General features: G+C 38.9%; 2 protein-coding genes across 5 annotated transcripts in view; one reads left to right on the top strand and one right to left on the bottom strand.

Moving 5' to 3' along the window:
• EIF2B3 (eukaryotic translation initiation factor 2B subunit gamma) overlaps positions 1-27,119 on the bottom strand; it is a 131,165-nt gene that overhangs the window by 66,811 nt on the left and 37,235 nt on the right. For all 4 annotated transcript variants that reach the window (XM_045897832.3, XM_045897831.3, XM_064589268.1 and 1 more), the window contains exons 4-5: positions 21,318-21,477; positions 8,261-8,372 (exon numbers count right to left, since the gene is read on the bottom strand). In XM_045897832.3, coding sequence (XP_045753788.1) covers positions 8,261-8,372; positions 21,318-21,477 — 272 coding nt within the window. The remainder of the gene's footprint in view (positions 1-8,260; positions 8,373-21,317; positions 21,478-27,119) is intronic.
• Positions 10,461-12,973, top strand: LOC123858526 (small ribosomal subunit protein uS14-like). The gene is made up of 2 exons (XM_045895549.2): positions 10,461-10,500; positions 11,690-12,973. The coding sequence occupies exons 1-2, from the start codon at positions 10,461-10,463 to the stop codon at positions 11,866-11,868; spliced, it is 219 nt and encodes a 72-aa protein (XP_045751505.1). The 3' UTR covers positions 11,869-12,973.

The following is a 27,119-nucleotide window of genomic DNA, read 5'->3' as shown; positions in this document are numbered from 1 at the left end:
GGAGAGGGAGAAGGAAAGAATCTCAAGCAGATGGTGCTGAGCATGGAGCCTGATGCAGGGCTGGATTTCATGACCCTAAAGTTTGGTAAGTTTACTAGGATAGATCTGGCCAAATTTTCTTAGAACACACAATACTCTTAAAATTTGCAGATTCTTTTAAAAATATTTTATTTATTTGAGAGAGAGAGAGAGAGAGAGAGAGAGAGAGAGAGAGAGAGAGAGAGAATATGAGTGGGGGAGGGGCAGAGGGCGAAGCAGGCTCCCGCTGAGCAGGGAGCCAGATGCAGGGCTGGATCCCAGGACCCTGGGAACATGACCTGAACTGAAGGCAGAGGCTTAACTGACTAAGCCATCCAGGTGCCCCATAAAATTTGCAGATTTTTTTTTTTTAAAGACTTTATTTATTTATTTGACAGAGAGAGACACAGCAAGAGAGGGAACACAAGCAGGGGGAGTGGGAGAGGAAGAAGCAGGCTTCCCTGCGGAGCAGGGAGCCCGATGCTGGGCTTGATCCCAGGACTTTGGGATCATGACCTGAGCTGAAGGCAGACGCTTAACGACTGAGCCCCCCAGGCGCCCTAAATCTGCAGATTTTTACTTGATTCAGGAATTTTTATTGTATTTTATCTTGTTTTTAATTAAAAAAAATTGAAATTACATATGCACATACTTTATGTAAGTAAGTAAGGTTAAGTAGTTTCTCGAGGCTTACAATGAAAAATTTCAGTCCTCTATTCCCTCCCCTCCCCATTTTCTGTTCCCCAGAAGCACCCATTTTCAATTCTTTTAGTGGATCCATTTAGTATTTATATCTGTATTTCTAATAACATTCTAATATTGATATTTCTCAATTTTTCCATTTCAGACATTATCTGTTGATTTCCCACTACGGAAATGAGGATTTAGCTTTCTTTCATCACCAGCCCTGCTCCTACCACATATACCCATACTTCCTGTAACTTCTATCTTCCTAATTTTACTATTTTGGTTAGTTCAATAATCAAAGTTTGTTATTATGACTTCAGCCTTAGGTATTGGCTATTAACTTTTTTTTTTTTAAAGATTTTATTCATTTACTTGACAGAGAGAGAGAGCACAAGTAGGCAGAGCGAGGAGAAGTAGGCTCCTCATGAGCAGAGAGCCCGATGTGGGGCTCGATCCCAGGACCCCGGGACCATGACCTGAGCCGAAGGCAGACACTTAACGACTGAGCCACCCAGGCGCCCCATTGGCTATTAACTATTAAAGAGGAAGTTTATTTCTCTTATCTTCCCTTGTGTCTCCAACACACTAACTCTCCCTCTCACCATTCCGAAGTAATTATCATAATTTTGGTTAGATCAAGTCAGTGATTACATTACAATACATATATAAACATTAGTTACAGCTGAGACATTCAGTAACTAATGGTTAATTTTTTTCCTGCATATTTTTGTTTGCCTTGGTATTATTGTTTTCTCTCATTTCTTAGTTTTCCAGATACTTATCAATAATTCAACCCCAAACTAACCACCAAGTGCTCAAAACTCCTCTCAAAATGTTGAGATGCATCAAGTATTCTGTCATTTTCATGAGAAGAAATATGATCATCCTGAAGAAATTATTCCCAAAGTTTTCTGACCTATTCCAATCTGGTCTGATTGCCATCTACACTGGTGTTACCCTGGAATCATCATCATCCTAGGGATTCTTTTTCCTATAATCCCATGTCTTTCTCTTTCTTAGGTTATGCCAGGTTCTGGTGTTACAAATCCTGTAGCAGCTTTCTGAAAACAGATGCTTGGAAAGCAAATGTCTGTAAAATGCTTATTCTACTCTCACACTTGATTGACAGTTTGACTACATATAGATTTAAGAATTCTGAAAGCTGCTGTTAAAAGTTCAAAGCTGTTTTAATTCCTTTATGTATGATATCTCCCCTCCCATCTGGAAGCTTGTTGGATCTTCTTTTTTTTTTAAGATTTTATTCATTTATTTGACAGAGAGAGACACAGCAAGAGAGGGAATACAAGCAGGGGGATTGGGAGAGGGAGAAACAGGCTTCCCGCAGAGCAGGGAGCCCGAAGCTGGGCTCGATCCCAGGACCCTGGGATCATGACCTAAGCTGAAGGCAGACACTTAACGACTGAGCCACCCAGGTGCCCAGGATCTTCTCTTTGACATCAGTAAAATGTTCTCACATTTCACAATGACAACCTTGGTATGTTTCTTTTCATGCATTCTGCTGGGCACTGTTTCTTTCAGTCTAGAAACCCAGCTCCTTTCATTCTGAGAAATGTTTTTTATATTTCTCCACTGATGCTATCTTCCCCCATTTTCTCTGTTCCCTTTTTCTGAAACTCCTAATATTCAAATGTTGGACCTCCTAGGCTGCTTCTTTAATTTTCTTTTTATTTCTCTATTTTTCATCAATTTGTTGTTTTATTCTGCTTTGTGAGACATTTTCCAAAAATTTTTTCAAAATTTTCAACCTTTCTATTGAGTTTTTCATTTTTACCATTAGCACTTCCTTCTTCAAGTGCTCCCCTTAAAAAAATTTTTTTGAGTATACCTGACCACAATGTAGTGACTCAACATCTCTATACCTTATGCTATCCTCGCAAGTGTAGCTACCATGTGTCACCAAAGAACGTTATTACAGTATCATACTGTAATCCCCCCAGATCTGATTACAGATCATACTGTAATCATACTGTAATATATATATCATATATAATCATAATGTAATATATATTCCCTAAGTTGTGCCCTTTATTCCCATGATTTATTCATTCCATAACTGGAAGCCTGTACCTCCTACTCCTTTACTCATTTTGCTCATCCCCTCACTCTCCCTCCCTCTGGGAACCACCAGTTTGTTCTCTGTATTTATAGGTCTGATTCTGCTTTTTTTGTTTTTTTTTTTTTAAAGATTTTATTTATTTATTTTAGAGACAGAGCACAAGAGGGGGGAGTGGGAGAGGGAGAAGCAGACTCCCTGCTGAGCAGGGAGCCCGATGCAGGACTCGATCCTGGGACTCCAGGATCATGACCTGAGCCGAAGGCAGTTGCTTAACCAACTGAGCTACCCAGGCGCCCCTGCTTTTTTGTTTTTTATTCGTTTCATTATTTAGATTCCACACGTAAGCAAAATATATAGCATTTGTTTTTCTCAGTCTGACTTAATCACTTAGCATAATACCGTCTAGGTCCATTCATGTTGGTGCAAATGGCAAGATCTCATCCTCTATAATGGTTGCATAATATTTCTCTCTGTGTGTGTGTGTGTGTGTACATACATACCACAACTTCTCTATCCATCTATTGATGGACACCCATCCAGTGCGCTGTCTTTTTGTTTTGTTGATGGTTTCCTTCTCTGGGCAAAAGCTTTTTATTTTAATGTAATCCCAGTAGTTTATTTTTGTTCTTGTTTTCCTTGCCTTAGGAGACATATATAGAAAAATGTTATGGTCAATGTCAGAGAAATTACTGCCTATGTTCTCTTCTAGGAATTTTATGTTTTTAGGTCTCACATTTAGTCTTTAATCCATTTTGAGCTTATTTTTGTGTATGATGTTAGAAAGTGGTCCAGTTTCATTCTTTTTTATGTAGCTGTCCAGTTCCCTCAGCACCATTTATTGAAGAGACTGTCTTTTCTGTATTGTATATTCTTGCCTCCTTTGTCATAAGTTAATTGACCATATAAACCATGGGTTTATTTCTGGGCTCTCTATTCTGTTCCATTGATCTCATGTCTATTTTTGTGCCACTAAATGCTCCCTTTTTAATATAGCAATCTGCTTTTGGGTTCATGAATGCAGTATTCTCTCATCTTTCAATGAGGGCAAGGATTTTGGTATGTTTTGTTTGCTGCTGTATTCCTAGCTCCTAGGATAGTGGTATTAAGATGCTCAAATATTAATAAATCTTTCTGAATAATGGTACCTTTTTTGAAGTTTTCTTCTCTCTGAACAATTTCTGTTGGTTTTTCTTTTTGTTTTTTTTTCCTGTTTGTTCTGGCCTCTAGATCTTGTAATCCCTGTTTCTTTTCTGTCTAAATTTAAGAGTGGCACAATATATATCTCACTGTGAGCACCCAACATGTGGTAAGCTTTGTTAATTTTGAAATTCAATGTAGGATGACGCAAGAAGTGGGTTTTCCAGTGGGAATTCCCCGATGTCTGTATCTTTAGGTCTCCTCTTTTTTTTTTTTTTTTTTTAAAGATTTTATTTATTTATTCATGAGAGACAGAGAGAGAGAGAGAGGCAGAGGGAGAAGCAGGCTCCCAAGGAGCAGGAAGCCCGATGTGGGACTCGATCCCAGGACCCTGGGATCATGACCTGAGCCGAAGGCAGACGCTTAACCATCTGAGCCACCCAGGCGCCCTAGGTCTCCTCTTGGACTGTCTTTTACCGTAGAGAAGAATCCTCTAATGTCCTTGCTTGACAGGTGCAAGCCTGGCTGCTAGTATATAGAAGCTAAGTGGTAAACAGAAACTGAAGACCTCAAGATATACATTCACTTAATGCCCATTTTTTGTATGGTACCTCTAACCTCATTCATGCCTAGCATTGCCCCAATCCAGAGATCTTTTGTTTTACCCTCTTCTGAGAATAAATCTCCAGTCTTTTACTAGTGTTACGAGGTTTGGGCGGAGGAAATCTGAGGATCTATCTACAGTTTGGACAAATTTTCATGTAATCCAGTTTTTAGCTTCACTTGTGGATATACTTGGTGTTGCTGAGTCTTGACTCTAGAGTTTTGTAGGGTAAATCAGTTTGCAGTTCAGCTTCCCCCACTGCTGGCTTAGCATTCAGCTTTCTCAGGTATGTTCAATTGTCTTGCTTTCCTTCTTCCAAACTTTTGTTGTTGCTCTTTCCTTTTTCATCTTTAGTCTTCTGGATTTACCCCTCTCTAAAATTCCCGTATTGCTGTTTTAGTGGGGTTTCAGAAGTCAACGTATTTACTCAGCCCTTCTATCTTTATATTAAAATCCTTAAATAAAATTAGTTTACCAAGAAGTCCTTATATCTTTGAATATGCCTTTTGGTCACGTGTTTAGTTCTCATTTTCAGAGACATTAATTTATTGAGTCATCTTTGTCTTTTTTTTTCTATTAGATTCTCTATAATTTTTAATCATTTCTTTTTTCATCAAAATCACTAAATACCTCAAACCTTTCTTCTTTGTCAATAATTTGATTTTCAGTGGTATCTGTTGTGTTCTTTGCTATTTTAATTGGTGAGTTGTTTTATAGTTGTATAGCTGTATAGTATAGGAAATGATAATCACTGAATTATACTTTTTTCAGGATACACTGTCTTTTGTAGAACATTTTTCTTGCTTTCATTTTGTTTGCTGTATGTTTGTATAGTTGACATACTGATTATTTTGGTCTTGTTCATTCTTGTTTTATTTGTGATATGATATGGATGAGTTCTTACCTCTCATCCTCCTGTATCTGAGACCAACTATTATGTGAATGGTGGTTATTTTTTCCTTTTTGTTTATATTGAAGTATAGTTGATACACAATGTTACATTAGTTTCATGTGTACAACACTGTGATTTGACACCTTATGTTATGCTTACCACAAGTGTAGCTACCATCTGTCACCATACAATGCTATTATAATATCACTGACTATATTCCCTGTATTGAACCTTTCATTCCTGTGACTTATTCATCCCATAATTGGAGGCCTGTACCTTCTACTCTCCTTTACCTCTTTTTGCCCACCCCCACTTCCCTCCCCTCCGGCTGCCACCAGTTTGTTCTCTTTATTTATAGGTCTGTTTCTGCTTTTTATTTTTTTTAATTTTCTTTTTTTAAAAAAGATTTTATTTTATTTATGAGAGAGCACGAGCAGGGAGGAGAGATAGAGGGAGAGGGAGAAGCAGACTCCCCACTGAGCAGGGAGCCCGCCTGGGATCATGACCTGACTGAAGGCAGATGCCCAACCGAATGAGCCACCCAGGTGCCCCATCACATCTTTTTTTTTTTTTTTTTAAGATTTTATTTATTTATTTGAGACAGAATGAGAGAGAGAGAGAGAGCATGTGAGAGGGGGGAGGGTCAGAGGGAGAAGCAGGCTCCCCGCCGAGCAGGAAGCCCGATGTGGGACTTGATCCAGGGACTCCAGGATCATGACCTGAGCCGAAGGCAGTCGCCTAACCAACTGAGCCACCCAGGCGCCCCACATCACATCTTCTTTATCCATTCATCTACCAATGGACACAGGTTGCTTCCATATCTACTGTAAATAATGCTGCAATAAACATAAATGCACATATCTTTTCAAATTATTGTTATTGTTTTCTTTGGGCAAATGCACAGTAGTGCTGGTTCTTTTGTATTCTGTGTACTTTTCTGTGGCTTCAGGGAATGATGTGAGTCAGAGGGATAGAAGGAACAAAGGGAACACAGCTAAGGTACTGCAGAATCTTTGTTAAAATATTTTTCTTTCCTGAGATTCTGTTAAATATTCTGTTTCATTCCACATAATTAAGGGGTATAGTCTATTCCTACAGAGGAATAGTTTCCAGCTTTATATTACTTCACCTATTCATTTTTAGGCTTGACCTTTTGTTTCCGTTAAAGAGTCTGCCTCATTGTTCATTTTCCCTGCTTCATCATTTACTTGAAAGTAGTGGTTCCCACTGCTTCTCAGTCAGAATTAGACAGAAGTGGAGATATGTGCTCAGTTTGCTTCTTTCCAGCTTTGGAGCTATTAGTGAGAATTTGCAGATTTCATTAATACATCAGTATGGCTTCTGGGGAGTGGTGATGGGGTGGAGTTGGGAGCCGACCTTTATTCCTTTCTTTTTCTTTCTTTCTTCTTTTTTTTTTTTTAAAGATTTTATTTGTTTATTTGAGAGGGAGAGAGCACAAGCAGGGGGAGGTGCAGAGGGAGAAGCAGGACCCTGGGATCATAACCTGAGCCAAAGGCCAGATGCTTAACTGACCGAGCCACTGAGGTGCCCCTATTCCTTTCTTTTTTTTTTTTTTTAAAGATTTTTATTTATTTATTTATTTATTTGAGAGAGAGAGAGAATGGGAGAGAGCACATGAGAGGGGGGAGGGTCAGAGGGAGAAGCAGACCCCCTGCCGAGCAGGGAGCCCGATGCGGGACTCGATCCCGGGACTCCAGGATCATGACCTGAGCCGAAGGCAGTCGCTTAACCAACTGAGCCACCCAGGCGCCCCCCCTATTCCTTTCTGTTTCTCATCAGAATCCTGTTTCTTTCCTTGACCACCAGTTTTTAAGCTTTATTATATTTAATTATCTTACTTGGCCATTATTGAAATTTCTGTCAGTTTTATTTATTTATTAAAAAGATTTTATTTATTGGGCGCCTGTAATTGTAAAATGGCACAGTTACTATGGGAAACACTATAGAGGTTTCTCCAAAAATTAAAAATAGAACTGTCATAGAATCCAGCAATCCCACTTCTGGGTATATATCCAGAAGAATTCAAAGCAGGATCTCAAAGGGATATGTGCACACCTATGTTCACTGCAGCATTATTCACAATAGCCAAGAGGTAGAAGCAACCCAAATGTCTGCTGACAGATGAATAAATTTTTAAAAATGTGGCCCACACAATGGAATATTATGTAGCCTTAAAAAGGAAGGAAATTCTGACACATGCTACAACATGGATGAACCCTGAGGATATTATACAGTGAAATAAGCCAGTCAACAAAGGCCAAATACTGCATAATTCCACTTATCTGAGGTATCTAAAGTAGTCAAATTCATAGAAACAAAAGTCAAATGGTGGTAACCAGGAGCTGGGGACAGGAAAAAGAGAAGAGTTGTTGTTTAACAGATGCAAAACTTCAGTTCTGCCAAATGAAAAAGTTCTGGAGATCTGTTTCACAACAATGTGAATATGTTTAACACTAGTAAACTGTACACTTAGAAGTGGTTAAGATGGTAAATTTTATGTTGTGTGCTTACCACCATTAAAAAAAAGAAAAGGAAGTTCTAGAACACTGTTAGAAAGACAGTCCTGTTCCCTCTTCTCCCCACAGCTGCTTTGCCCTACTGCTATGCAGGATTTGACTCTACCTTGGCAAGAAAAGACACAGGGAAAAGCTAAGCTTGTGCAGTGAAGAAAAGCCTTCATTCGCCTCATGGGAAAACAGTCACATACTTTTGTCAATTTCACACAGTATAATCTAGTTTTCATTCCCCCTTTCCCATCCACTGGGTGGTTTTATTTTGTTTTAAGACAAGGAGAATTGCCAGAAAGAAAAACCCTAGGGCTTACTTCTGCAGGATGGATCCCTTAATGACCAGCTCTTCATCCAAGTCCGCTTCATTAGCCATGAAGAGCAGCCTCTTTCCTGTGCTGTCCACTCCAATGAAGTCACGCTGCTCCACTGAATCATACAAAAGAAGGGAAATCAAACAAAGCCATTTGCCCCTGCCTGCATGACTAAGTCAGGGAGACAGGGCACCTGCTCACAATTCTCTTGGAACTAAATTCAGGATTGTCATATAGCATATACTTACCACAATGTTTAAAACATGGGTAGTCAAAATGTTTTTGTATTGTTCTAAAGGATATTATTAGGTTAACTGGTGAAGTCTGAATAAGATCTGTAGATTAAAGTATTGTAGCAGTGTAATTTCCTGTTTTAACAGACTGTCCTTTATTGGGTAGCAGTGAGGGGTGGGGTGCAGGATACACACTGATGTAGTTAAAGGTAAAGGTAATCATATCTGCAACTTATTCTCAAATAGCTGAGAAATATAATAATAGGATATGTAATATATTGTGTATACATATTATACAAGAGAATGATAGAACAAACGTTAACATTTGGGGAATCTGGGTAAAGGATATATAAGTTCTCTACTATTCTTGTAATCACTCTATAAATGTGAAATTATCTCAAAAACTAAGAATTAAGGAGGTGGTAGATATGTTAATTAGTTTGACTGTGGTAATCATTTCACAATCACGTCTACATATATCAAAACATCACTGTACACTTTAAATATATATAATTTTTATTTGTCAAATATAAGTAAATAAAAATTAAAAATAAAAAGGCGAATAAGTGGATGATCCATAAACCCATTACATGGCACAGAAGGAAAGTATAACAAGGAATTCTTTCTCTGCAAATAATACCCTAGTTCTGGGGCACCTGGGTGGCTCAGTTGGTTAAGCGACTGCCTTCAGCTCAGGTCATGATCCTGGAGTCCCGGGATCGAGTCCTGCATTGGGCTCCCTGCTCAGCAGTGAGTCTGCTTCTCCCTCTGACCCTCCCCCTCTCATGCTCTCTCTCTCAAATAAATGAAATCTTAAAAAAAAAAAAAAAATACCCTAGCTCTGCTCACTATGGAAATGGGAATAACATTAAATAAAGACATGTACATTAATCAACATTAACTATATGTCTATTATGCATTAGATTTTATGCTGTATAAGAGAGCATTGAAAGAAAACAAGGTGTATATTTACTAATGTAGAGAGTTCTCTGGTAGACGGTGATGATACAGGCTGTCATATTATTGCTGTTTTCTGTGTTATATTTCTTTCTGCCAACCAGATTATAAATTCTTCAAAGGCAGGCTTGTGATTCCTTTATATCTCTTATAACATCTAGTACAGTGTCAGGCACTTAATAAAAACTCCTACTAATGTCTGTACAGTATCTGTCTATAGCTTACAAAAGCATGTTCACATAGAGGCAGCATAGCATCATGATAAAGAAGAGGGCCTCTGAGGCCTAACCACCTGGGTATAAATCCCACTTACCAGCTATATGTCTTTGAGCAAGTTACTTTTCTATTCCTCAGTTTCATCTGCAAAATGGGTATCATAATAGTGCCCACCTCACCCAGGGTTGTTATGAGGACTAAATCCATTAATATTTGTAAAGCTCTTATAATGGTATAAGGGCTTAACTCAAACATTAAATGTTTACGTTTAAAAAATTAAACAAAATACATGCTCTCATTTGATCCTCACAACAATCAAATAAAGGATTTAATATCTCTTCAAAAAAGAGAGAAAAAAAAAAGTTGAGCTCTAGAACAATAATATTTCTTTTTTCTTCCTTTCTTTTCTTAAGCAGGCTCCACACCCAGTGTGGAGCCCAACACGGGGCTTGAACTCATGACCCTGAGATCAAGACCTGAGCTGAGATTAAGAGTCCGACGCTTAACCAACTAAGAAAAATATTTCTAAAGATTAATTTTTCGGGGCACCTGGGTGGCTCAGTCGTTAAGCGTCTGCCTTCGGCTCAGGTCATGATCCCAGGGTCCTGGGATCGAGCCCCGCGTCGGGTTCCCTGCTCCGCGGGAAGCCTGCTTCTCTCTCTCTCCCGCTCCCCTGCCTGTGTTCCTGCTCTCGCTATCTCTCTCTCTGTCAAATGAATAAATAAAATGTTTAAAAAAAAAAAAAGATGAATTTTTCTGCCTCCTACTGATAGACAACAGCTACTACATAACTGAACATGTTTCACTGTTGGCTGAAGCTGTCTTTATACCTAGAACGTAATGTATTACTCAAGTGTATAATGTGTTTAGCCCAGGTGCTTGAAAGCATTCTTTCCTTCAGACGGTTTCTGGTCATCTATTCACATGCAGTGTCTGAATCTAAATAGGGAAAAACTATCATAAAAAGTTATATGTTGGGGCACACAGCTGGCTCAGTCAGAAGAGTATGTGACTCTTGATCTCATGGTCATGAATTTGAGCCCCACACTAGATGTAGAGATTACTTAAATAAATAAACAAACTTAAAAAAAAAAGTTGTATGTTGTTTCTTTTCAATAACTGAAATTAGTGAACTCTAAAGAAGGAAGCGTAAATAATGCCAATTTGAAGGTAAATTTTACAGGAAATTTCATTTAAAGCAAATTTTGCAGAGAATTTCAAATGCCACACAGTAGATATGACATATATCAATTCATCCATTACAAGGAAACTTGAGAATGTAACAGTCTGCAACAGTCTGATTATGAGCCAATATTTTAAAAAGAAACACATAGATGTTATTTTTGGATATAATTTGGAGTGCTTACTCTATCCAAGTCCTTCAGCCCACAAAACCTTGAATTACTGAATGTCCTGGGAGCAGTGATTTCCAAGTCCAATGTTCAGCTATGTGCTCTTTACTCACATTCCTCACTCTCAGGGTCCCCTCCTTGAATTTGCTTCCTTGTAGCTACCATAGTAACTAGGACCTCAGAATATGCTACAAATTATAGGAACTTGGGAAAGGTTTCTTTCTGTTCTAACAAAGTAAATTCTACTTTGGGAGCAGAGCAGGTTAACATCAGAATGTCTACCCTAAGAAGACTACACAAATGAGATTAAGAAAACAGTTAAAACTATGAATTTCCATTAAAAAAAATTCTGTCAACTACTCACATTTTTTTTTCTAGTTGATTTTTACTAGTCTGACTGACCCTTCTGTCTTCTCTATAGTCATTTACTTATCCATTCATTCATTCAACTAATAAATGTACTTGTGCACCTCCCCTATGACAGGCATTATGTTTATAGTAGGGAATTTCAACTCATTTTATAAGGCTAGCATGATCCTGATGCCAAGACCAGACAAAAATATTATGAGGAAGGCATATTCATTTATTATATAAGTACAAGGATCCTAAATAAAATATTAGCAAATCAAAACTAAAAATGTATATAGTAGTCCTTTTGCCTCGTTGCAGCTGAGAGAGCAAGACAGGTCACCAGCAGCTCTACTGGAGCCATTTGAGGAAATGTGGTCAGGGTTCTTGTTTTCACCATGGCTGCTCAAACCAGCATGGTCTGATCCTGAAATTTGGTCTCAATATATGCAGCCAGTGTTTCTGTCAGTATGCAAAGGATATAGGCTTCATTAAGTTGGATTAAGTGAACTTCCCTGAATGGGACATCCATTCTTAAATGTAGATATCCAAGGTACCTCCCTTAATGCCAACTCATTGTTAACTGTAGATAGCCAAGATACCTCCCTTAATGCCAACTCATTGTACATAGAATAAAAATACTTCAATTATGGAAAAAAATGTATATAGTAGATTTAAAAGGGTTACAAATTTGTTGTTCTTCCCTTCAAGAGGTAAGGTCTAGAATGTAAAATGGTATAGCTACCATATAAAATAGTATGGTGGTTCCTCAAAAAATTAAAAATAGAATTACCACATGATTCAGCAATTCTACTTCTGGATATACCACTCCAAAGAATTAGAGGTAGGGTTTCACAGAGACATGTGTACAGCCCTGTTCATAAAAGCATTATTCACAATAGCTAAAATGTGAAAACAACCCAAGTGTCCACTGATGGAGTAATGGATAAGCAAAATGCAATATATGCATACAAGAAAATATTCAGCCTTAAAAATGAAGGAAATTCTGCAATATGCTAAACACAGATGAACCTTGAGGACATTATATTATGTGAAATAAGCCAGTGACAAAAAGACAAATACTGTATGATTCCACTTATATATGGTACTTTAAGTAGTCAAAATCATAGAGACAGAAAGTATCATGCTGGTTTTCGGGGGCTACGGGAAGGGGAAATAGGGAGTTATTGAGTTCCAGTTTCACAAGATGAAAAGAGTTATGGAGATGGATGGTGGTGATGGTTGCACAACATTATAAATGTATTTAACAGCACTGAACTCTACACTTAAAAAAGATGGTAAATTTTATGTGTATTTTATTACCATAAAGAAAATTGAAGGAAAAAAAAAGTGCTCATGGGAGGAAAAGAAAAAAGAGGTAAGGTCTAGGTCCCCATCCTTTATATCCAGGCTGGCCTAGCAACTAGCTTTAAAGAATGCAATGAAAGTGATACAGTCTGAGTTCCAAGCTTAGCTGCAAGAGACCTTGTTTGTAGTTTCTTCTCTTACTCTTTTAGAACCTGCTGCTGTCATGTGAACAAGTTTGGGCTTCCAGTATGTTAATAGACTAGATGGAAAGAGAAACTCAACTATCACAGCTGAGGTCCTAGACATATTCATGAGCTCAACTGTGGTAGGTAGTCTCTAAGAACGCTAATTGCCTCTTGGTATTCACACCGTTCTGTAGCCCCTCTCACTGAATATGGGTTGGCCTAGCAACTTGCTTCTAACCAAAAAATGTGGCAAAGTGATAAGATACTACTTTTGTGATTCAGTCACCTTTGTAATTTCTGTCTTGCTAGAAGATTCTTTCCCTTGCTGGCTTTGGTGAAGCAAGTTGTTCTGTTGAAGAGGCCCAAGTGATAAAGAAATGAGGGCAGTCTCTGGCCAACAGCCAATTAGAAACTGAGGCTCTCAGTCCAACAGTCCTTAGGGAACTGAATTTCTGCCAATAAACAAGTTAGCTTAGAAGCAAATTCTTTCCTAGCTGAGCCTTCAGATGAAACCTCAACCCTTGATTTCAACCTTGTAATAGACTCTGAATCAGAGGGCCCAACTAAGTAATGCCTGGAGTCCTGACCCACGGTATTGTTTTAGGATGTTAAGTTTATGGTAATTTGTTTACACAACAATGATTTATACACTGGCAGCAGCAGATAACATACACTAGCTGATAATCACTTGAACAGAAATGAGCCAACTCAGTTACAATAGGCCAAACTGCCAACCTAAAGAATCCTGAACAAGCAGAAGATTACACACATCATGCTATTTTTTTTTTGCAGGTTTTAACTTTACATTTCTAAAAATGCAATTTATTTTATTTTTTAAAAGATTTTATTTATTTATTTGAGAGAGAGAGAGAGAGAGCACACAAGCAGGCGGAGGGGCAAGAGGAGAAACAGGCTCGATCCTGGGACCCGGGATCATGACCTGAGCCGAAGGCAAATGCTTAACCAAATGAGTCACCCAGGCATCCCTAAAAAATTCAATTTATTTAAACTAAAACAAAATAAAACAAAAGCAGTTCACCCATTTCTCCCATCCCCCACTCCCTATCTCTGGAAACCACCAATCTGTTCTCTGTATCTATGAGCTTAGTTTTTTTGTTGTTTTGTTTTTTTAAAGATTTTATTTATTTATTTGTCAGAGAGAGAGAGAGCACAAGCAGGGGGAGAAGCAGGCTCCCCGCTGAGCAGGGAGCCCAATGCGGGACTCAATTTCAGGACCCTGGGATCATGACCTGAGCTGAAGGCAGATGCTTAACTAACTGAGCCACCCAGGTGTCCCTCTATGAGCTTAGTTTAAATTTTATTTATTTATTTATTTATATTTTATTTTATTTTTTTAAGATTTTATTTATTTATTTGACAGAGAGAGACACAGAGGGAGGGAACACAAGCAGGGGGAGTAGCAGAGGGAGAAGCAGGCTTCCCGCTGAGCAGGGAGCCCGATGCAGGGCTCGATCCCAGGACCTTGGGACCATGACCTGAGCTGAAGGCAGACGCCTAACGACTGAGCCACCCAGGCACCCCCAATTTTTTTTTTAGATTGCACATGTAAAAGAGATCATATGGTATCTGTCTTTCTGTCTGACTTATTTCACTTAGCATAATATCCTTGAGGTCCATCCATGTTGTTGCAAATGGCAAGATTTCATTCTTTTTTATGGCTGAATAGTATTCCATTGTGTACAGATAACACAATTTCTTTATCCATTCATGTACTGAAGGACACTTAGGTTGTTTCCATATCTTGGCCACTATAAATAATGCTCCAATGAACAAGGGGTTGCATATATCTTTTTGAATTAGTGTTTTCATTTTCTTTGGAGAAAACTCAGAAGTGGAATTATTGGATCATATGGTAATTCTATTTTTAATTTTTTAAGGAACTTCCATACCATTTTCCAAAGTGACTGCACCAACTTACATTCCCAAACAGTACATGAGAGTTCCCTTTTCTACATATCCTCACCAACATTTGTTATTTTTAATCTTTTTGGTAATAGCCATTTTTTTTTTTTTAAATGTAGGCTCCATGCTCAGCATGGAGCCCAATATGGGGCTTGAACTCATCACCCTGAGATTTGAGACCTGAGCTGAGATCAAGAGTCAGACACTGGGGTGCCTGGGTGGCTCAGTCCCTTAAGTGTCTGCCTTTAGCTCAGGTCATGATGCCAGGGTCCTGGGATTGAGCCCCGTACTGTGCTCCCTGCTCAGTGGGAAGTCTGCTTCTCCCTCTGACCCTCCCCCCCTCTCGTGTTTTCTCTCTCTCACTCTCTCTCAAATAAATAAATAAAATCTTAAAAACAAAAACAAAAAACAAAAAACAGGAACAACAACAATTTGGGGAGGGGGGTGGAGATCACACTAGTAGAAGTTATTTTAAAGTTTAAGTTTGCTGGTGAGTTAAAAAAGATTAGTTTGAGAAAATTTTCAGAACTGAGGACTTGACTTTTCAGATCGAAAGGCCCATTAGCATCCAACACAGGGGATGACATTAGACTGTACCGAAGACAATCAGTGTGAAATTTTATAACTTTGGAAAGAGAAAGATCCTAGAAGCTTCCCAAAAGGGGGGGGAAAGTTTTCATGCAGAGAATGAAGAATCAGAATGGTGTTAGACTTAACAGAAAAGCTAGAAGACAGTGAGATAATACCTTCAGCATTTTGAGGGGATATGATTTCCTTTTTTTAAAAAAAAGATTTTATTTATTTATTTGAGAGAGAGAGAGAGCGCGAGTTGAGAGAGAAAACACGAGTGGGGGGAGAGGCAGAGGGAGAAGCAGATAAGCCCGGTGCATAGCTCAATCCCTGGACTCCAGGATCATGACCTGAGCTGAAGGTAGACACTTAACTGATTAAACCACCCAGGTGCCCCAAAGGGACATAATTTCCAAGAGAAGATTATACCTAGCCAAAATATCAAACAACCATTGGGACAGAATAATGACATGCAAAAGTTCAAAAAATTTACTGTTCATGAACCCCATCTCAGAAGGCTACCAGAGAATATGTTCCAGAAAAAAGTGAGTATAAACTAAGAGGAAAATTATGAGAGTGAAGGGTGAATCTAAAATGACAGTTCTACAGAAGAGCGACTAATCCAGAAAAGTTCTAGGAGAGATATCTTCAAGAGTTTGAAACTGAGAGAACACTTAAAGTGTTGGAAAGTAATGAGAAGAAATTCACAAAGGGGGGCTAAGGTTGAATTAGTAATAAATACATAGAAAATGAAATACTAAGCAAATGAAAAAACAAGACAATTTTTAGGAAAATAAAAAAGAGGAAAGAGAAAAGTAATCATATACAAGGTTCAGCTGTGAATATCATTTATTTTAATTTTTTTAAAAGATTTTATTTATTTGAGAGAGAAAGAGAGAGGGAGCACAAGCGGTGGGGAGGAACAGGGAGAGGGAAAAGTAAGCTCTCCACTGAGCAGGTAGCCCAATACAAGGCTTGATCCCAGGACCCTGGGATCATGACCTGAGCCAAAGGCAGACGCTTAACAGACTGAGCCATCCAGCCGCCTCTTGTGAATAACATTTAAACAGTTACAGTAATGTAAACATTAAATATTCATTAATAAGCACTGCAATAAATTGGGAAACTGGGAGTTTGCATGTATGTGGTGGGGGTAGAGGATGTGGTAAAACAGAACTAAATCTTTAAGTTCTATAGTAGGAAGTAAATAATTCCTAAAACTAAAAATACCAAGACATAGCAAACAGAAGCATGTCCTTTGGAGATGTGAAGTTAAATGTGAAAAAAAAAATGACCTAAATAGGTTGAAAGTGGTTACCTCTGAGTAAGGTGAGGACAGACATGGTGAAGGACTGCTATTTATTATAATATACCCTGGATAATTCCATCATTCTTTAAATTATGAACATATAAAACTTTGATGAAAATAAAAACTAAATTCAAAAAAGGAAAGAAAAAGAAAGCTCAGGCTATGGAGTCAGAAAGCGTAGGTTCAAGTTCAGATTCTACCACTTACCAATGATTTGATTCTGAGCAACTATCTACAAAATGCTAGTAGGCCATAAATGGATATAAAACTTGATAAATAACAAAACTACCTAGCCCCATTCACTGGATTTTATTTTATTTCATAATTATTAAAAATTTTTTTAGTTTCATGTTTTTATTTACATTCCAGTTAGTGGGGCATCTGGGTGGCTCAGTCAGTTAAGCGTCTATCTTCGGCTCAGGTCATGACCTCTGGGTCCTGGGATCACCCTGTATAGGGCTTCCTGCTCAGCAGGGAGTCTGCTTCTCCCTCTCCCTTTGCCTCCTCCCCCCTGCTCATGCTCTCTGTCTCTCTCTCAAATAAATAAATAAAATCTTTAAAGAAAAAAATAAATTCCAGTTAGTTAACATATAGTGTAAGATTAGTTTCAGTCCATTGACTGGGTTTTAGTTTGAGAGCAAATCTAGATTATCTTTATTTCCCATATAAGGCTTATCATAAACTTTATCTATAGTATGTTTTAAATTCAGTGACTACATCAACATTTAATGCATTTGTAAGTCAGGGATCTGATCTCATACCAACCACCCTGTCTGCATATCAGTAAATTGTTCACCTCCTTCTTTTTAAATATTGTGCCTTTAAATATATTTCCCCATAATTAGGACATTAAATTGCTCCCTGTATTTTGCATATGCTCCTATTATTGTGCTTCTCACACTGTGACTTATAAATTCTAGGATATTTGAATCTACTTCTATAGGCTATTTCCTCAGTCACAAGAATTTCGGTTTTGAGTATGCTGGGATTTCAAGTCACTTCTGTTAATTAGGAAAAAAAGGGGGGGGGGGTTGGAGATTGAGAAAAGAGATAAAACAGAAACCCAAGCAGGAGAAGTTTTCTTGTAGTACAGCTTTGAGAAATAAAGAAAGCTGAAGCAAAAGAAATATAGGCTCAGAATGCCTACCTGTTAGTGCACAGGGACCTAAGCTGATTGAAAGGTGACAGCCAAGTGACAGCTTTCACTTGTGTGATTCTTTTTTTTTTTTTTTTTAAAGATTTTATTTATTTATTTGACAGAGAGAGAGAGGGAACACAAGCAGGGGAGTGTGAGAGGGAGAAGCAGGCTTCCCGCGGAGCAGGGAACCCGATGTGGGGCTCGATCCCAGGACCCTGGGATCATGACCCGAGCTGAAGGCAGATGCTTAACCGACTGAGCCACCCAGGCACCCCTCACTTGTGTGATTCTTTTTTTTTTTTTTTTTAAAGATTTTATTTATTTATTTGAGAGAGAGAGAATGAGAGAGAGCACATGAGAGGGGGTAGGGTTAGAGGGAGAAGCAGACTCCCTGCCGAGCAGGAAGCCCGATGCGGGACTCGATCCAGGGACTCCAGGATCATGACCTGAGCCGAAGGCAGTCGCTTAACCAACTGAGCCACCCAGGCGCCCTCACTTGTGTGATTCTTAAGCACACTGATATTTACTGAATCGAGCCTGGACCAAGGCTATATAACTCTAAGAACTGGAGAGGAGTCTGAGAACTGGATGAGCTAAAGAAAAGTTGAATCTACTTTCTCTTACCTGGGCGGGGATAGTAAGAGCTGCCTTTATAGGTCAGCTCCTCAACCATTCAATAATATGTACTGACTTCTTACCATGGGCCATAACTGGGCCAAATGCTGGGGATAAAATGAACAAAACAGAATATGATGATCCCAGGTCTCAAAGAGCTTATGGCCGAGGAGAGGAGAGAGTAAATAAGAGAGTAGTGCCGCCATATGTAGGCAAATAAGGGGGTATAACTGCATATTAGAGGGTCAAGGAAGGCCCTTCTCAGAAAAGAACTTGAAGGCTAAGCTAAATTTAGAGCACATGTGTTGTGGGGAGAGGGGATGGAGAGCAATTTGGGCAGAGAACAACATGTATAAAAGCCTGGAGCAGGGAAAAAACAAACAAACAACAGTCCAAAAAATCCAAACATGAATTTTTTCCTGCCCTCCTCAGAATCTACATCTACAAATCTTCTGAGACGGAAGTAGCAAGAAGGGGAAAGATGGCTCCTGAAACATCTAGCCAACAGCCATTCTCCTATAAGTCCGTAAGAACACCACCGGGAAACTTGGACACAGGAGATCCGCTCTATTAAACAAAACCTGGAAAAGAGGGGACTGCTGGTTGTTCTGGCACATAATAGCAGCCAACAGGCAGACCAAATATACAATCTGAGAAATTCAGGATTCTTTTTTTTTTTTTTTTAAAGATTTTATTTATTTATTTGACAGAGAGAGACACAGCGAGAGAGGGAACACAAGCAGGGGGAGTGGGAGAGGGAGAAGCAGGCTTCCTGCTGAGTAGGGAGCCCGATGCGGGGCTCGATCCCAGGACCCTGGGATCATGACCTGAGCCGAAGGCAGATGCTTAACAATTGAGCCACCCAGGTGCCCCAATTTAGGATTCTTAAAAAAAAAAAAAAAAATGCTTATCATTGAAATGTATAGCATTCCATGGGAGGAATTTAAAACTCAGTTATCTGGTGGCGCCTGGGTGGCCCAGTCGGTTAAGTGTCGGAGTCTCGATTTCGGCTCAGGTCATGATCTCAGTGTTGTGAGATCAAGTCTCACATCAGGCTCCATGCTGGGCCCGGAGCCTGCTTAAGAGTCTCTCTCTCTTTCTCCCTCTCCTCCCCCTCCACCAGCTCCCCCCACCCCACTCTCTTGCTTAAAAAAACAACCCCCCCTTAGTTTTCTAGGTGAAACTTAGCCTTCAAATATAACAAAATACCGATATTGAGAAATTCAAAATTTCATGTTAAGAATGGAAAATCTTTCTATAACACAAATCTGATCATGACATTCTCTTGTTTAAAATTCCTCAACAACTCCCCACTCTTTTGAGGGTAAAGTTCAAACTCTTTAGTCTGATCCCTGTATCCTCTCCAGTCCCATTTCCTGCTTCCCTGTCCTCCATACTCACACTCCAGCTCAACAGCAGGTTACCTGTATACATCATATGTTTTCAAAGAGAGACAAGCCAGCTTATACGAACTTTCAGTGGCCAAGGTGTGACAATTTAAGCATCAAACAGTTTTAAATGGATGGGTAGACAGATAATACTTACAGCTAATTTAAAATTGTGAAAAGCTATACATTTATAATGATACTTAAGAGGTAAAAGCTAATATGAAATATACTAAAAAAATTCTAATACCAAGAAGAGTAACTCTAGGCATTTGATTTTTTAAACTGTTTTAAGTAGAGGAGTATGAAAAAAGAAACAAGAAATCCATATTTATAAAATATACACCTGTTTATAAGGTAGAAAAGGCTGAATGCAGGGAATTGTGAAAAAGCAAACCAGACCTTGCAAAAGTAGAAACTACATCAAGAACAAAAGGATAGATCAACATGAGGATCATAGATAGTGATAAGGTAGAAAGAGGACCTAACAATTAATCCACACTGGTGATCAACTTGAACACAAAAAGCAATTTAAAAAGTTTTAATGCTATAATCCAAAATTATAAATTAACCAAATGCTCTAAGGAAAAAAAGCTAAAAATATAAACTAGTTCACTCAAATCCTAGGAATGAAATGCTCTAGGTGCCTCTATTAAAACCAGGAGATACTAATAAACCATACATAGCTTCTAATAATTGTAACAGACTACATCAATAAATAATAATTACAGGACAACGGGTTATATAATGTTGGCCAAGCAAAACCTAAAAAACACATCATTCCAGGGGAAAAAAAATACATCATTCCAGGAAATACTAAAATCTATATAAAAGGTGTGATCTTACAAAGCTTTCTGGTCATTAGTTCAGTTATTAAAAGCAGCACAGTCATAGGATTGGTGCCTCAGGCTTGAACTACTCTGGGAAAAGCAATCAGGAACTGTACCTTAACCAAAAATCAACAACAGGTCAATAACCAAATTCTATAATCTTGGTTGGACTAGAGTATTATTCCTTTTCTTTTTGGTCTGACAAGATTACTATCACTCTCTGACAATTAAAACAAATAATAACCTACTACTAGAATCCTAGGGAAATACCAAGATAAGTACGTTGTAATCCTAAGAAGAAAAAGCATGGTTAACAACTATCTTGTTTATTGGCTATTTAGGGTGATTGAAACTTTCAAAAGAATCAACCATTCTACCCTTGTAATAGTCATTTTAATCGCTTAAAGGTTACCTAAAATTTGATCTTAAATTGCAAATGGTTCTGAGCGCTCCTCTTTGCATACAAAAGCGTCTTGGACTTTATAGAATCTAATCAATAGCTCTTAGCCTCTTCAAGTCAGGGAACTGAGTCTTATTTGACTTTATGCCATCAGCCCTTAGCACAATGCCTACAGTGCAGTCACTTCTCAGTAAATGTTTCTTAAGTGAAAGCATGAATGATAATAATAATAAATAATAATAATTATTATTATTATAAAAACTCAACATACAAATAAATCAAACTCCTTACCTGGTTTTTTCCCCACCTTTTGACCTGGAACTTGTTCTAAGCCATCTTGGCCTTTTCTCATTAACATGGCAAGTGATGCATCATGAGCTCTGAACAGGTCCACAACTTCATGTAAGGCAACATCTGTTATGAGATCACAGCTCAGGACTAGCACATCTGTCTGTCAAATGGAGAAGGGGAAAGTCAATATCACAAAAGACAATGGATCACACAAATCATCACAGGATAAACTTACAATGGCTTGGCAGCACACACAAATTGGACACTTGTTTTCAAACCTTTTTTTTTTTTTTTAAAGATTTTATTTATTTATTTTTTAGAAAGCGAGCGAGAGAGAAACAGCATGAGAGGGGAGAGGGTCAGAGGGAGAAGCAGGCTCCCCGCTGAGCCGGGAGCCCGATGTGGGACTCGATCCCAGGACCTTGGGATCATGACCTGAGCCGAAGGCAGATGCTTAACCATCTGAGCCACCCAGGCGCCCTCAAACCTTTTTTATAGCAGCAGAATAAGTAAAATAAATAGGGCTGTTCTAACTAAACTGTGCTCGGGAGGTCTGGAATATCTACCTCCCTTTGTGTGTGCCTTATTGCTGCCCAATCTGAGGCACCACTGGAATCCTGGGCTCTAAGGAACAGAGTCTGAGAACTACCACATTGTCTATTTCCATGACTGTGGAATTAATGATCTTAATTTATACATCCCTTTACAGTTTGAAAAGTATTTTCACATAATCTGATGATTTTATATGGTTACAAAATCCTATAAAGCAGTCACTTTGCTACAGTACTAGAAAATAAAAGGATGAATATAATGCCCATCCCTCGGGAGACCAATCTAATTAGTAAACAATACTATACAACCTAAAGTATGTAAAAAGCACTCATTTAATTCTTATAACAATACCATGGAGTGGGATTGTTACTATTAATATTATTTTTTTATTTTTTATTTTAGATTTTATTTATTAATGAGAGAGAGAGAGCACATGAGAGGGGGAGGGTCAGAGGGAGAAGCAGACTCCCTGCTGAGCAGGGAGCCCGATGTGGGACTCGATCCCGGGACTCCAGGATCATGACCTGAGCCGAAGGCAGTCGTTCAACCAACTGAGCCACCCAGGCGCCCCATTATTAATATTATTTAGTTCCCATTTTTATAGATAAGAAATATGAGACCTAACTACCACAGTGTCTGGCACGTAATAGGCATTTAGTAACTATCTGATGAATGAATGACTAAATCAAGGAAGTAAAAAGAGATGTTCTCATGTGGTGGGTATTCTTTAAAAAAAATTTTTTTTTATTAACATATAATGTATTATTTGTTTCAGGGGTACAGGCCTGTGTTTCTTCAGTCTTACACAATTCATAGCACTCACCATAGTACATAGCCTCCCCAGTGTCCATCACCCAGCCACCCCATCCCTCCCACCCCCCTCCACTCAAGCAACCCTTAGTTTGAGATTAAGAGTCTCTTATGGTTTGTCTCCCTCTCTGGTTTCCTCTTGTTTCATTTTTCCCTCCCTTCCCCTATGATCCTCTGTCTTGTTTCTCAAATTCCTCGTATCAGTGAGATCATATGATACTTGTCTTTCTCTGATTGACTTATTTCGCTTAGCATAATACCCTCTAGTTCCATCCATGTCGTTGCAAATGGCAAGATTTCATTTTTTGATGGCTGCATAATATTCCATTGTACATATATACCACTTCTTTATCCATTCATCTGTTGATGGACATCTAGGCTCTTTCTATAGTTTGGCTATTGTGGACGTTGCTGCTATAAACATTAGGGTGCATGTGCCCCTTCGGATCACTACATTTGTATCTTTGGGGTAAATACCCAGTAGTGCAATTGCTGGGTCGTAGAGCATGTGGTGGGTATTCTGATTGCATTTCTAGTAATTCAGATTAATTACAATAATAACTAATAATAGTAATTAACATTTACTGAATGTGTACTATTGGCCAGGAATTGTGATAACACTTTGCATGCATTCCCAATCTTTAGAACCTTACGCCATAAGCACTATTATTATATGTACTTTACAGACAAAGAAACCAGTTTACTTGGGCGCCTGGGTGGCTCAGTTCGTTAAGCGACTGCCTTCAGCTCAGGTCATGATCCTGGAGTCCCTGGATCGAGTCCCACATCAGGCTCCCTGCTCGGCAGGGAGTCTGCTTCTCCCTCTGACCCTAACCCCTCTCATGTTCTCTCTCTCATTCTCTCTCTCAAATAAATAAATAAAATCTTTAAAAAAAAAAGAGAGAAACCAGTTTACAGTAGTTAGGTAAATACCTAAGATTTAACAACCCTTAATGACTATTCATATAAATAAATAATCTTTATTTGTGAATAGTGTTTAAAGAAATACAGCTTTGCTAGTTTGAAGACCCATTTAAGGGAGTTTCTAGTCTACAGTATTAGGTACCAAAAACACCTAAATTTAGATCTTAGATACTTCTAAATTTTGGTCTGTCTAGTACCAATCCTATCGGTACTAGCTATCAACTGGAGTATCATATTTTAAGAGTAACCTTGATAAACTAAAAAAGTATCAATAAGAAGATGATTAAGATGGAGAAAGAGCTAGAAACATGACAGCTGAAAGAGGAGAAGTTGTTTAGTAGAGAAAAGATTGTGGTGGGGGGCGGGGGGAGACAGTGGGCAGGACAAGGATTATGGGGTGGGGCTAAGGAAGAGATAATAGCACTCTTTAAATACTTGGAAGTCTAAGGAAGAATGAAATTTTACCTGAAGAGCCCAGGACCAAACTACAAACAAGTAGGTAAAACATGAAGAAAAGTATTTTTGGTTTCCATATTAACTTATTTCTGTCAATCAGAGCTAGTCAAAAAGAATAATTTTGTAAGGCAATGAGTTTCCCATCGTAAGAAGTGCTCAGGCAGAAACTGGATTATCACTCGCAACAATTTATTTATCAGACATTTACTGAGCACTTACTCTATGCTCAGCCAGGCCCTATTCTGAAACATAGAGGGAACTTAGACTAGAAAGTGTTAAAATGTGAGTGGCTAAGAAAGGCTACTTAATTTTTTTTTTTTTAAAGACTTTATTTATTTGACACAGAGAGAGTGAGAGAGAGAGAGCATAAGCAGGGGGAGTAGCAGGCAGGCAGAGGGAGAAGCAGGTTCTCTGCTGAGCAAGGAGCCTGATGCGGGACTCGCTCCCAGAACCCTGGGATCATGACCTGAGCCGAAGGCAGCTGCTTAACCGACTGAGCCACCCAGGCGCCTGCTACTTAATATTTTTAAAACAAATTTCTACCTATATATTCTGCTATTTCATTTCATCATAAATGTAGTACACAGATTTGTCAAAATAATATATTGAAAAACAAATTCCGTACATTGCAATTTAAATTGACTACACAAGTATTTCTCAATAGCACACCTGCAGTTTCCCAGAGGTGCCTCAGGTAAAGCCTGGTTCCTATTGCCCTTTCTGAGTCACCCAGGGCAACTCCTCTTTTATTAATTTTATTTTCTGGGTTTCTGTATAAGCTTTGGTTTGGAAAACAGGTTTTGCTACTTTAAAAAGTTTGGAAAACATTTAACTAAATTATTCCAGGTTTAAGAATAAAATGAGTATCTACATGGAAATTTTTATAAGTGGTTCCCACTTTTCTAAGATTTTAATTTAAAATCAAGATTCCTGTGGCACCTGGGTGGCTCAGTCAGCTAAGCATCTGACTTCAGCTCAGGTCTTGATCTCAGCGTCCTAGGATAGAGCTCCACGGTGGGCTCTGCACTCAGCAGGGAGTCTGCTTCTCTCTGCCCCTCCCCCTGCTCATTCCCTCTCTCTTTCTCTCTGAAATAAATAAATAAAATCTTTAAAAAAATAAATTAAAATCAAGATTTCTGGGGCGCCTGGGTGGCTCAGTTGGTTAAGCGACTGCCTTCGGCCCAGGTCATGATCCTGGAGTCCCAGGATCAACTCCCGCATCGGGCTCCCTGCTCAGCTGGGGGTCTGCTTCTCCCTCTGCCCTCTTCCCTCTCGTGCTCGCTGTCTCTCATTCTCTCTCTCAGATAAATAAATAAAAAATCTTTAAAAAATAAAAAAAATAAATAAAAAGATTCCTGCTTTGGGTGGGAAAAATGGATGATTTCAACTCACATTCTACTACAGTAAAAAGTCATGTTTGCTAAGAAAGTGAGGCTCAACCGTAAGAATGCCTTGGCTTACTGCTTGAAATTTCTTATTCTGAATATAGACTCTGTACCAGAACCATCATTTCTTTTTCTACATGTAACTCATTACTTACAGCCTGAACAATTCCTTTTGAAAGCCTCTTCAAGTTAAGAAGTTCAAATCTGAAGGGCGCCTGGGTGCCTCTGTAGGTTAAGTTATCTGCCTTCAGCTCAGGTCATAATCCCAGGGTCCTGGGATCAAGCCCCGCATAGGGCTCCTTGCTCAGTGGGGAGCCTGCTTCTCCCTCTCCCTCTGCCTGCAGTTCCCCCTGCTTGTATTCTCTATCAAATAAACAAATAAAATGAAGTTCAAATTTGGATTTTTTTTCTACTTTTCTGCTTAAGGCTATCTTAGTTGCTTCTGGATTTTAACTGAGCTAAAAAAAAAAATTCTTAAGCTCACCATCTAGGAACCACCAAACATTAACAAATCAGCCTGTGTACATGAAAGCTAAAGAAGAGATAGCACACAGAATCCTCTTTTTTTTTTTTTTTTAAGATTTTATTTATTTATTCGACAGAGAGAGACACAGAGAGACAGGGGACACAAGCAGGGGCAGAAGGAGAGGGAGAACCGGACTCCCCACTGAGCAAGGAGCCCAATGTGGGACTCGATCCCAGGACCCTGGGATCATGACCTGAGCCAAAGGCAGACGCTTAATGACTGAGCCACCCACGCACCCCAGAATCCTCCTTCTTACAACAATGCTTAGAAAGGCTGGGAACACAGGCTATTCTTAAAGACACATCCCTATAGCAGTACAGAAGTTGCTCCATTTCATTATAATAAAAATGACAGTTTGCTGAGAAAAAAAAATCTCCTTTCTCTAATAAGCTGGCTGATTTTTGCAAGCTAACTGTTCTACAATAAATTTAATTATCAAGTATACTCCAAAGTGAAGAAAATGACCCCGATGCAGATGCCTCTGAAGTGGCAACAATGTTGTCTTGGAAAATAAATGCTGTTATCATTCAGTATCTGCAAAAAATAAATCTGTCAGTATAGTGAATGCCAAAGAAGTCCTGCGTAATTGTGAATAGTTGCAGCCTCGTTTTTCTCTTTGCTTTTAGATGACTTTTTGCTAAGCTGAATGCAAAATCCCCAAGGAGCACAAGAAACAGACCCCTCCCCCCAAAGTCTGGTTGCCATCTGTTCTCAGTGTGAAAAGAAAGGCGTCAGTCAGAAAGGGCAGGGCCTGGGATACAGATGGAGGTGCTATTCGGCAGGCCCTCTCCTGCCTCCATTCCCAGAAAATGCACCATCTAAGACTGAGGCCAAACACATTCCCATCCTCTTTGCAACTCCACCACTTCCAAAGGAAAGTCTTTTTGCTGTTTGATCAATGTACTTTGTTTCCAAAGCTGGAAATCCTGGAATAAGAAACAGAAGTCTAACATCTTACATCGTCATACTACTACCTATTTCTCTTTACATTTTTATAAACGCTGTAACAGAAAGTAAATGACTATTGTTTTGATTTTTATTCTAACAGTGTAAAGCCCATTCTAGAAATGCAAATATTCTTCTACTAACTGGAGCCCAGAGAGAAAAAGTGGAAAAACTGTTTAAGAGCGAGAGGTATTTCTGATCACG

The sequence above is a fragment of the Mirounga angustirostris genome, unplaced genomic scaffold (genome assembly GCF_029215605.1).
Source record: "Mirounga angustirostris isolate CCGP_5_RB_7025 unplaced genomic scaffold, mMirAng1.0.hap1 SCAF_4, whole genome shotgun sequence".
NCBI classification, from domain to species: domain Eukaryota; kingdom Metazoa; phylum Chordata; class Mammalia; order Carnivora; family Phocidae; genus Mirounga; species Mirounga angustirostris.
This window is presented reverse-complemented; position numbering and strand designations above follow the sequence as displayed.